This window comes from Sinocyclocheilus rhinocerous, unplaced genomic scaffold (assembly GCF_001515625.1).
Source record: "Sinocyclocheilus rhinocerous isolate Xijiao unplaced genomic scaffold, SAMN03320098_v1.1 scaffold498, whole genome shotgun sequence".
NCBI classification, from domain to species: Eukaryota; Metazoa; Chordata; class Actinopteri; order Cypriniformes; family Cyprinidae; genus Sinocyclocheilus; species Sinocyclocheilus rhinocerous.
In genome coordinates, this window is record NW_015633594.1 from 838,054 (window position 1) to 851,069 (window position 13,016).

The 13,016-nt window shown below is 37.2% G+C and overlaps 1 protein-coding gene across 6 annotated transcripts in view; it reads left to right on the top strand.

Annotated features, from left to right (window-relative positions):
• LOC107744700 (tax1-binding protein 1 homolog B) overlaps window positions 1–13,016 on the top strand; it is a 36,038-nt gene that overhangs the window by 11,629 nt on the left and 11,393 nt on the right. For 4 of the 6 annotated variants that reach the window (XM_016558519.1, XM_016558518.1, XM_016558513.1 and 1 more), the window contains exons 3-9: window positions 7,788–7,890; window positions 8,343–8,533; window positions 8,659–8,817; window positions 9,572–9,720; window positions 10,204–10,294; window positions 11,410–11,595; window positions 12,642–12,893. In XM_016558519.1, the coding sequence (XP_016414005.1) occupies window positions 7,788–7,890; window positions 8,343–8,533; window positions 8,659–8,817; window positions 9,572–9,720; window positions 10,204–10,294; window positions 11,410–11,595; window positions 12,642–12,893 (1,131 nt within the window). The remainder of the gene's footprint in view (window positions 1–7,787; window positions 7,891–8,342; window positions 8,534–8,658; window positions 8,818–9,571; window positions 9,721–10,203; window positions 10,295–11,409; window positions 11,596–12,641; window positions 12,894–13,016) is intronic. The other 2 variants (XM_016558515.1, XM_016558517.1) reach the window with 1 other exon arrangement.

The following is a 13,016-nucleotide window of genomic DNA, read 5'->3' on the forward strand; positions in this document are numbered from 1 at the left end:
CATCACAATTAAAAGAACCAAAGACTTAAACTACTTCAGTCTGTGTGCATTGAATTTATTTAATACAGGAGTTTCACAATTTGAGTTGAATTACTGAAATGAACTTTTCCACAACATTCTAATTTATTGAGATGCACCTGTATCTTTAGAAAATGCAATCACAAATAGGGTTGTAACCGTTCACAAAATTCATGGTTCGGTTCGATACGACACAGTGGTGTCATGGTTCGGTTCGGTACGGGGCTAATTGGTTATGTCGCAATGTTGGAAATAGTTTTATGAAGGCGAGCCAATGGATATCACACAGGCAACGTGCAAACTTTACGCAAGAGTTATGCTGGTGAACGTCTTAATCTCAGTCAATTCACTATATGCAGAAAGTGAAAATAAAAACGGACTGACGGAGTAATGACGGAGCTTTCGGCATCTGACGCCGCATTCTCTCTCAGAGACGAATCTACTTCAACATATGCTGCTAATGGTAAATAGCTAACTGGTTTCATTTATTCCCTTAATATTTCTCTTGTGGCCCGTACATGGTGAAAAAAAAATGAGAGGAAACGTATTTCATTTTTCATTCATTTCATAATTTTAATTTAATAATAAAAGTAACTTCATAATAATAATAATAATAATAGGCCTAATAAAAATAAGAATGTAACAGGATTTACATTAATTGGAAATGCCAAATCCTCTGGGCTGCATGTCGCCAGGGGCTGGCGATTAGGTCGTTAGTGGGCGTTCTCATTACTGGCTGCCTAGTAACGTCGTTGTTGACAGCGAATCAGTTTTCTTGCCGCTAAATACAAACATATTGGTTATATATGTTTATATATATAATATAATATAATATAAATCCGTACATAAACAAAAATGAATGAGAAACAGAGCCTGCTCTTTTCCATCGCGTATGTTTATCAAATGGCAAAAACGCAAACGGCGTCACTGCCAGAGCTGAGAGGAGAACGATCACATGAGTTCCCGAAAGTCGCTCTTCATTTGCATAAAGTTGAAGGATTCTCAACTTTGTCGCGTTGCTGGACATGCCCCATCCGGTCGCCAACAGTCGCTGTCGCTCGTGTCGCCGGAAAATCGCCAGCTCTCCATTGAAATGAATGGGATCGTGTTGCTTTGTCGTTGCGTGTCGTTTGAAGTGTGAACGGGGCTTAAGTCTTTGAGGAGACATGAAAAACAGCGCTTACCGCAGGAATGGTATAATGGGAAATGTTAGTGATTTTGAAATTCTCAAATCGCGCGGTATACCTTGAAACCGGTAATCGGCCCATGCCTACTTAAATATTTCCTGCTGTAAAAGATTTTCAGAACCAGATTTCACTCTAGTCTGACTCCGAGAGAGACTACTTTTTTTGTAGGTATCATTTTAGCATAACTGCTGCTGTTATATAGTGCAACCTAAATGTCCACTTGATGCACTAGATGCCAGTTCCAAAGTAGGCTATATAGACGGGTCACTTCTCTTGTCCCCGCAAGCCATTAGAATGATCGCCTGCTGTGGTTTTTGAGGAAGATGTTTTTATGGAGAGCTCACTAGGAAATTAATCTTTTTAAACCTGAAGAAAATGTGTTGCAACTCCCTGAACTGATGGGGTATGCATGTCTTATTCATGTTATTCGGGAAAAACTGTGAATCATATCCAGGAAAATCTGTCACAACTGGTTCCCCATCGAACAAGATTTTCATCAAGTGAACATGAACATTTACTACTGGCTTGTATAACAGAACGCAGTTTGAGTATTTTGTGAAAGATCTTGGCAGTTTGTTTGGCAGAGAAAAAAAAAAAGATATAAAATATTACAACCTGCTTGTAGTTTGAAAATTCCACTATGTTGGCATAAAGCGGTGCGTCATGCTGGAGTGTAGTTGAACGCGAGTGTGGTCATGACGGTGAGCACGGGAATGAAATATGTGGGTTGGCAGGATAAGTGGGGTGTTTTGGCTCCATCTGCTTTCTGGAGTTCCCCAGCTACTGCTGGATGGGAGAACATAAAACAAACTGCATTTACAGCATTATGGATGTGGACTGTACGGCAAGAGGAAATAAAAGGAACATCTGACTGCTGTAGGTTAGTGGAAGGGGAGTTGAGTGTGGTCACTGTCAGGGTTTAGTGTCTGGGTTCGGATCCGACCAGATCAAAGTGGTGTTTTAGAACTTTTTACTTCACATGGGATATAGTGAGTCTGATGAAGCTGTTTTACGGCCGGCTGTCAGGAGGGCTTCTGCTTCTCAGCAGCTCTGTCACATTGTGTCCAGTGTTCTTGATTAAAAGGGACAAACCCGCTTTGAGAAACAGGTACAACTTTCAAATTCTTGGAAGGTGGGTTTAAATCTCCATAGTCCTCAGACCATCTGATGCATAAATGGGAAGAGTTGACTGAAGTCACCAGTTCTGTTCTGATTGACTTTGAGTTTGTAAGGTTCATGCCATTAAATCTTTCAAAGATATTTAAAGTCCCCCTGTAATCAAAAATTTTATCCTTTAAAACTCATCTTTGATCATCAAAATGACATATTTAAATGTTTTTTCTTGTGAAAATAATTTTCTCATGCCTTAAAATAGCTTGAATGCAACTCTACACCCTTGCCTCATTTACTATACACGGATCTATGAATATGCAAATTAGCCCAGCCTCCACTCAGTCACACACCAGCCAGCCATGAGCCAGCACCTCCTGATCCACTAACGGAACTGTAGTAAACGCGATGCAATGGCAAGAGGAAATATTGGTTTAATTAAGCCATATGTGTTTTTCACCATCCAGTTAGGCTCATCAACCATAACTCTGGTTTGGTTACCAACATTCTTAAAAAAAAATCTTCTTTTGTGTTCAACAGACAAAATAAATTCATACAGGTTTGGAACAACTTGAGGGTGATTAAATGATGACGATTTGTAATTTTTTGGGTCAACTATCGCTTTAAGAGGCTTTGAGTTTACCTGGGAAGCTCCTACTTCTGAGTTGGGCAATCGTTATTATTATGATATGTTATGTAGGAAAAATAATACAAAAATATTCTATCATGATTATCACATTACTTATTTATGCATGGTATCTTATAAAAAACATTTATTTTGCATAAAGAAACTGAAAGGTTAGTGATTAATTTACATCTTAATTTGTTGTTTATAAGCTCATTCATAAGAAGTATTATTGAAGTATGGCACAGAAAATGAAGAGAATTCTTCTTTTTTGACATTTATGTACTCGAAACTCATAAATCTGGTATTTCCAACTTCACTTGAAGGCCACATTATATATCTTCTGAGAAAATAGATGCAATTCACAAAGTTAAACTCCCTCATTACATAGAGGAATGGCAGTTGGTCCTTGAGTAAAATGGTTCTACATAATTGTTCTTACTGCCCAATTGCAATCTTTGTTTATGTTCTGAATTATGATGGAACTTACATCGTTATCTACTAGTCTGTCGTACAGTTGGATCGCAGTATCTTCGTATACCCTGAAGGAAAGGCATGTTCCTCCAAACAGAGTTGACTGACTGACGTGCATTTGTCTGCACCCAAATACACAGAATAACCTCTGGCAATGAAGGGCACATGATCATAAATCTCAACATGGCTCTGTCTGTGTTGACAGACAAAAGGCAGCCGCGCCAAACACCAGAAAATTGCAAGACCTGTTCCATGAGTCATTTGCCTGGAGCATCAGGTAGTCGCAAGGCTATTATTGCCACCTAGTGTTCAGGAGATTAACTTATCATACCTGAACACCAACTTTATGAAAGGAAAGCCTGGGTACATTTCTTGGAACCAGGAAATCTTAATATAGTGTAAATGTGATTTAAACAACGGAAAACTCCAAATACTTCCCCCTCTTAGTCACCATTATCTGAGCCATAGCACTGTCTGTTATGACTTAAGATGTCATTAGATGTGTAGGGATGTTTTAAAACGTCTAAAGGAGAAATGCACTTAGCATAATTGAATTTGCCTTTTGCCTATTGCTTCTTGTTTGAGCAGGCATGCTGCCTGTGGCTCTCTTATGAAGTTGGAATGGTTACAGAGAGAGTCTAGTTGAAACACTTTGTCATGTTGGATTGTCAGAACATGCCATCAGACTCACTGCAGAGAAGGTGAACACTGCTTTATAATTATCCTGTCAGCGCAGTAGTTGTTCTCTGTACTGCATCCTGATATATAGACTCGCTGTACCCAATGCTGCATGTAGTTAGCACAGACAGAGTCATGGGCCAAGTCCGTGCGTCATTGCGATTCAGGGAATTAGGTACTTTCTCACAAACACTGGGATGCTCTGTTGTTCTCTGTAGAGTTTTATTCATTTATTCATTTGTTATGTGCTGTAGTTCCAGAAAGTGTTTGCACACTTAAAACAAACTTAAGATTGTAATTGCATTAGGTTGAAAATATTAAACCACATGGTGTCCATAAACAGATGTTTACTTTAAAAATAATACTTTTATAAAAAAAAAACAAAAAAAAACAATTATATAAAGAACAATAATAAATGTGTGTGTTTGAGCGCCGAAAACTTTAGTATCTGTGGCATCAATGTAAACATAACTTCATCAGATATGTCACAGTTTGTTAACAATGATACTGTTGGAGAAATTAGTGTGTGTACAGCAAATGATAATGAAGAAATCTCAGCATGTACATCAAAATCAAAGAGAAAGTATTAGTAGCATTCGTCGATCATATATACACACACGCTCACACACACACTCACAGGTTTGTTTTTGTGAAAAGTGGGGACATCCCATAGGCGTAATGGTTTTTATAACACACACACACACACACACACAAACACACATTTATTATTGTTCTTTATATAATCGTTTTTTAAATGTTTTATAAAAGTATTTTTAAAAAGTAAATAATTGAAATAATTGAAATTAAAAAATAAAATGATACTTAAAAATAAAAATAAAACATGCTGTTATTACAACTCTGAAGTGTATTTTTCAAATACGTGATAAAAGTTTCAGCAATTATTGTGATATGAAAATTTGCTACGTCACATGCCTTATTGTTTATATTATATATTATATATAATTGGTACATAGTTTTATATATAATGCAATGACATTACATTTTTGTACATTTTGTGTGTGTGGAGTATCCAAAGACTTTTTGGGGCCAGTATATACAATTAAATTTTTTGCTTTATTCATTAGGTTTATCTTTGTCGTTGTGGATAATATAATATAATATAATATAATATAATATAATATAATATATAATGTTTTATAGTATATTTGTTTTTGTAGTTATATTAAGTGTGATTACTAATAAAAATGACTTTTTGCTGAAAGATTATTTTTATGTTTTCCCCCTGCCAAAATAGTTATCCAGTAAATTAAAGTAGGCTAATCATTCTTATTAATCACTGCTGTCCTCAGTCTAATTATTATTTTTTTTGTTGTTGTCTATATTTGTTTGTGCATTGTCCATTATTCTTAAATGCAGTTGGAGCTGCTCTCATCCTGACGGATCTAGTGTAGTTTCTCATGCCATTTTTATTCTCATCCATCTTTTCTCCTTTTGGTTACCGTTTCCTCCGCAGACCTAAATGAGAGACACATAGGGGCTTAATTTTCGCCCTGCTTCACCCCAAACGTCTCTAATGAGTGGAGTTTGGTCCAGGCAGTAATGATGCTCTGTATGGGCCATGCCTTTAATGGCTTCCTGCTCTTTACAGCTCCAGCACCTCGGGCAACTTTCTTGTACAATAAGGGGATTTCTGCAACACTAATGTTACTGTGGACAGAGGACAGCTGTATGGTTTGAGCAAACAAGCCACACAACTTTCTAGCATGACTGAGGTGTAGTGAGTTTGCATTTTTTACTGTGTGTGTATGTGTGTGTTACTTCCAGGATACTATAGAGTTCCCCACATAGATGCCGATAGCAGGTACTAGGCTTGAGCGTTTAGATGTTCACGAACACAGTCAGCCCGATGTGAGTCTGATTTTGTTTGACAGTTTTATGACAGAGGGCTGAAATTATAGATGTATTTTCTGTACTCCCCCTCATCAACCATCAGTTAACAACACATAAAATTCATATAATTACATCTTGGTTTCCATTCTGAAGTATGTATAAAATTTTCACCTATTTTCTTCTTCCTGTTAAGGCTGAGTTGTAGCCGCGCTCCCTCAACCGAACATATTCACAAGACTTTGGCGAGAAACACGTGGCAGGGAGGCTGAGTTTCACTTGCCCCCGTAAAACGCAGCCGAGTCCATGTTTTAATGCTCTCATCTCAAAGGCTTTTCTACTAGGCCTCATGGAGATGAGAAAAATGCACAGTGTGCCAAAGAATTTTGCAACTTGATGTGAATCAGGCAATGGTCAAGACCACGACAGCCTGACGAAGCATTTACAGTCTTCTTATTAGTGTATGTGGGAGAATTCACATAATCACTTTATACTTTATAGCTTCAGATTTGCCAAAAGCTGCACCATTTGTGTATGTATTTATTTATTTGTATTTTTTTTATGCATTTTGATTTTAGAGGCATGTGAATAAAAGTTTTTTAATATATTGTTATAATATATAATGTTTATATATTAATGTTATAATATATAGTTTAATTATATAGTTTTCTTATACACTACCAATCAAAAGTTTGGAGATTTTTAGTGCTTTTAAAAGAAGTCTTTTACGCTCACCAAGACTGCATTTATTTGATTGAAATTATATTTTAAAATTAATTCAAAAAGGAAAATTTTAATAATATTTTACAATATTACTTTTTGACTGTATTTTTTTTTAATCAAATAAATTCAGCTTTCGCGAGTATAAAAGAATTTGACCAGAAGTGTATATAGTAAAATTACATATATGTGTTATGTTAAATGTTTATATGAATAGTGGTTATATTTATTTATTATAAAAGTACTAAATAAAAATGTATCTACTGTATATTTGATAATGTTTTTATCCAACTGGAAGATAACTAGAATTCTGGACTGGAGATTTTCTGGAGATTCTAGATTTAGTTTACAACCGTATAGATTGATCTTAAACCACAGTTCTGTTGAATGCTTGATTCTAATTGGTTGATAGATGTTAAAAGGATATGGCTACTTTTAAATAACTACACAGCTATGAAGTGTTGCGAGTCTTGAATGTTACATTTTCATGCCAAATTATTTCAGTTATTTAAAAAGTGGCTTAAATTCTACCACAGCAAAAGAGCCACAAAAACACTAAACGACTAAACAAGCATATAAATATGACAAACGATAGGATAAAAATGTCAAACAACTTTATTTCTGAAATGACTTTTAACGCTCTCTGTTTCTCTCTCTCTCTTTCTCTCTCTCTCTCTCTCTCTGTCTCTCTCACACACACACAGACACACACACACACACACACACATACACACACGCGCACAGAGACTCTCATGCACACACAGAACCTTATTTGCAGGATTTCCTCTCTACTTAATCACTGAAACAGTTTCGCTATTGAAATGTTACATTACTCATTACTCCAAAAATGGTGATCTTATCACCCCGATAGCTTGGGCTGTTTATAAGCAAGCAACAAAGTTGTACACAGAAGTGTTCTGGTAACGAAAACCTAAAGACGAGGTCATCGTGGACCTCCTATTTACTTGAATCTAAATTATTTTTGTGGCATCACCAAAGGCGTTTCACGTCTGCCCGCCATTGGTTGAGCCAATGTTAAGCATGGAAAGAGTATTTTAACGTTTAAAAAAATATTTTAGCTTTAAGTCAAATATGCTAACCTTTTATAACCTCTCTGTTTCTGACAGGTTGGCTGGAGCACCGCTCGTGACTACTACACGTTCCTGTGGTCACCTCTTCCAGACAACTACACTGAGGGAACCGCAGTCAACAGATCTGTGGTTTTCCAAGGTAAAATAAGGGGTTTCCAAGGGGTTTCATGCAAGCATTTCTTCAATGAATGTCGTGCCAGAGAGAAGGCCCCTCAAAGTTGCTTTTAGGGCTTTTAATATGTAGTGACGGATGCAATAAAATAGGAAACACTGAGGCCTCCTATTAGAAGGCTGAAGTGTTGATGGGCCAGTTTTACTGGAGTGGTTCAGGTCACATACTGGAATCTTTGTGAGGGATTATAGGGTTTCTGTGGCATGAGTCCGGATTCCTCATGGCAATTAAGAAAATATACCATTAAATAAAATGGACATGAGTCTGTCATAAAGCTGCTGTGGAACAGTAAAGTTATGATGTAAATGATGGACTGGCGGAAACCTATGGGAAAGACAAATGAGTTTAGTGTAATACATTCCATGAACTCCTCTAACGATAGGATTGTTCTCTCTGCTTGATTCTGGGGTATTTTGCAGGTTACTACGTTCCAAATGACGATGGTGAGTTCTACCAGTTTTGCTATGTCACACATAAGGGAGAGATCCGTGGGGCCAGCACTCCATTCCAGTTCCGTGCCAGCAGCCCCACAGAGGAGGAACTGCTGACAATGGAGGATGAAGCAGGATCTGATATCCTGGTGGTCACCACCAAGGCCAGTTACCTGGAGGTGAGGAGATTTTTTTTTTCTTTTTCTGTTACTACTGAACTCAAGATTTCTTGAACTATAGTTGAACTATAGACTTCTTGTCAGTTTTCACATGCCAGGATTGTCACTTTCGGTACTTTTTCCAGCAAAAGATGGAACAAATTCAACAGGAAAAGAAAGAGCTCTTGGAAAACCTGGACCTACTTCAGAAAGAGAGGGATGAACTGATTGATGAGAAGGACAGACTACAGAAAGAATATGAGCAGGAGCAAGAGAGCAGTGCTCAGCTCAGGAAAGATGTGCAGGTGAGATGGGACAGAGAGAAAAAAATGTCACAAGTTTGTCACAAAATGTCACTGTTTTTTTCCAGATTTTTTTAATTGTCCCGATTTGACCTCATAATATTTTAGAAATATATTGGAAATAGAAATGATTTTTCACATTGTATTGAATGGGTAAAAGACATGATGTTTCTATATATTTACATTATTTTGTCCTCTCAAATATGATGTAAAAAAATTTTTTATTTTAGATGTCTTAAACAATTTACATCTAAGTTCACAGGCTGTCAGCATCCCCTAGTGAGAGTCTCTCTTCAGACTCTTTACATAAAAAAATACATAAAATATAATAATAATAATTTACAATAGACATGACAATCATTAACATCATTGCCATTTGTTGCTTTTAACTGGCAATTTTCATAAAGTATAAATGTATCAGCTCTGAGGCAAAGCTGGTTTAAAGATGAAAACAAACACACCCATTTCTGGCTGTTAATTTTATGACCACACTTTTATATGTTGTTTTATGTGCTGCTAAAATAATTCCAAAAAAATTCTGCACATGAAGTGGTACTGCAGAAGAGCCTGGAGTGGGATTTGGAGACCTGCTTTCCCATTAGTCATGTTTGCAGATTCTCCGAGACCACACTCAAGCATAACTCAAGAGCCAACAGTCTATTCTGCAATAACTCCAGTCCTGTCTGCAGCAGCTGGGAAGACAGCATGCTTATGACTGAGGGAATTTGCTCTCTTATCTGTTTGCGTGTGTACACAGGAGTTGCAGCTGTCTGCCCAGAGCTTGCAGGAGGAGAGAGAGGAGGTGAAGAGGAGAATGGAGGAGAGTACGGCACGACTGTTGCAGTTAGAGGAGGATCTGATCGGAGTCACACAGAAAGGCCTGCAGAAGGAGACTGAACTAGACGGGTGTGATTTCCTGCCATATTGATGTAGCCACAAACAGTCAATCAGAGAAGGCTATAGCAATCTGTTTGATTATATTAACAAACTAGGGTTGTCATGATACCAACATTTCCATAGTCAATTCCAGTTAAATTTTGTGATTCTCAATTCCATAACCACAGCTAAAACAGTATACTATTGGTCCAAAACAATGGCATGCAGCCTTCAAGTATTTTTCAATAAAGTTTTCAGCCGCAACTACTGATACTAGTGATACTGCAGAAAAACTGATGTTTTTACATTTTAGTCTTGCCTCAAAGTACCAGAACTTTTGACATCCCTGTAACAAAGCATGTGACTGTTTTACATATCTTTAGATAGGATCAGATATATTAATATCTTTAGAAGATTCACTTTGAGAACTTTGACGAGAGAAGAGTTTCTTTAGCATATTCTAGATACGGTCCTTGTGTGGCTGAATGATTGATAATGGCTCTGATTTGACAGCCTGAAGGATCGAGTGAAGAAGTTAACCCTGGAGAAAGAGGCTCTTGAGTGTCAGCTGAAGAATGAGAAAGATGAGAAGGAGCTCTATAAGGTAATGCCACTCGCTCACTACCTCACAAGAAGTTAACGAGAAAGAGGCTCTTGAGTGTCAGCTGAAGAATGAGAAAGATGAGAAGGAGCTCTATAAGGTAATGCCACTCGCTCACTACCTCACAACTTGGGAGCAAGAAGTTCTTTGATTTAAAGCAGTGTGTTTTATTTATGAGATATAACCACTGACTCAAGTGTAACCGGTCTGTGATACACAGCTACATTCAAGTGTTGAATAACCAGATTCTTTTACATTTATTTTTGTATTTTATATTTTATATATTTACTTTAAATGAATTTATAATATTAGTTTTTCGGATTAAATAAATAAATTAATATAATTAATTATAATAATTTATTAAACAGGTTTAATTTGTGCTTTACACAAAAACTAAGAAAAAGTGCTTTTATTGTGTTTTGAATACTTATGTGTGGAAACTTATTTATCCTTAGTCTGTATGTTTTGGTTTAATATTTGGACTTTTGATGAATAAAACGGACACATGCCCATTCCTAAATATAATTGCTTGGTATTTTTATACAATGCTTATATTAATATAAAATATATTTAATTTACCTAAAACCAACAAACAGACATTTTTGAGCTGTTGTTTTGAAAAAAAAAAAAGCTAATGTATTTATCTATAGAGAAGTGGAATACAGACCCTCAATTCTTCTTTTCCTAATTGCTCTGGCTTGCACTCTGTAATTCTCACTTTCCATCACTCACTTTGTCTCACCCTCTATCCCTACTTTCTTGTGGCGGACACAGGAACTGGGCGTTAACGCTGGGCTGTAGCCACGGAAACACAGGCAGCCCTCACTTCACAGCAGCTGCCTGAGGCAGAAAAAAGAGAAGGGTGGGAGTAGAGCAGAGTTGCTGCTCTCTTACTGCTGCGTTATAATTAGGTTTAGCTTGCATACTTCCTCACCATGTGGAAATACACCTCATTGTAGAGATTGTGTGGATAATTGGGAGCTCGTCCAGGATCTGGACTAGCTTTGTTACACTGCTAGTTTTATGTGCCATGTGCCCAGGTTATTGCACAGCAGATGTGCAAAGAGAAACTCAAACAGTCTATTTGAATCAAGTATCTGTGTGTGTTTTTGGCACAGATTCACCTGAAGAACCGTGAGCTTGAGAACACTAAGCTGAGTGCTGAGCTGCAGATGCTGAAATCTGTGGATGTGAATAAGGAGAACACCATTGCTCAGCTGAAGGAGGAGCTCACTAGAGTCAAATCCTGCCTGGTAGAGAAAGAAAAACAGCACCGCCAGCTACTGGCCAATAGTTCACCTTCGGTACACACACGAAAGCTTCTACTTAACCTACATTTCATATAGAGTGCTGCAGGAATGAATCCTAAAACCCAGAAATGAGTTACCATTTTTCCACTTCCCATTCCTTCATTCCACAGTCAATGTTTTGTTTTTGTTATAGCTTTTTTTTATTGGGTTTTTGATTAGATGTCTGAAATAAAGTCTGTGATTAACACAAGCTCGAAAGATATTTTCAAATTTTATTCTATGAAAAAATACATTAGTAACACCCGACTCTGTTATGTTTTAATGCTTTTACTTGTATATTGTAAATAGGCAAAATTTAGCTAATTGGCTAAATGAGACTACAGAGGTTGTTGGGGACATTAAATGCCAACACACCAAACAGGGAAACTCATATACTCACTAATCCACTTTTAAAGCCTTGCTGTGTTTATATTCACACTCTATTTAAACTATTTAAACTTTACAACTCTTTAACTTGTCAATTTTAAGTAAAGATTGAAAGAGCTGTCGTTAGCGTTGAATGGAGTAGTTTGTTTACAGCCTAACTTTAGTTTTACTTCTGACAGTTGTATTTAGGCTTAAACATTCGGAAAAGTTATGTTCATTTGTGAATATTATCTTCATGAACAAAACATGTAAGAGTCTTAAACTTTTGTTGGTCATAGCTTGTTTTCTGCAATAATCCAATAGCCAATGGAAATATCCTCAGTGGCTTTTTGTCGAGGGGTGATGCTAACTTACGTGTTGGCCCACAACATTACATCCTCCCTACAGCACTCTATATTGGGATATTGCTCAGTTAAAAACAATGTTATGGTCGGAGCTGTGGGCTAGTGGTTAACACATTGAGCTCTGATCCTTGATCATGTTTTCCCCTCTTGATAATTTCCTGTATGTATGTATCAATAAAAGTGGCCAAAAGGCCAACGTTCAGAAAGCATATCAGTATGGTAAACGGTTGAAGCTTGAATTTTTTGCCGTTGGTCGCAGAAGATATACGGAAATGTGTGCATATTTGTGAATGTTTGTATTCTTATGAGTGTTATTTTTGTGTTTGTCAGGGGGAAAGTAAGGCTCTTAGGGAGCAGCTCAGGCAGAAAGAGGAGCAGTTACAGGCAACCCAGCAGCAGGCAAATATGCTAAAAGCTGAGCTGCGCGACTCCTCCAACACTCGTGACAAAACCATGGCTGACTTATATCGTATCCGCCTGGAGGCCGAGTCTTTCAAAATGGGACAGATGGAGGCCCAGGCTGAGTATAGCCGCCTGGAAAAGCAGCTGGAAGAGATGAAAAATTCAACCCAGCAGGAGGCGGTAAAGAGATGCCCACCTGTATGACTTAGCATGTTTCTAAAAAAAAAAAAAAACTGACCAGGCCATGATTACACTTTAAAGGGGTCATATGATGCTATTTTAAAGATCATTATTTTGTGTATT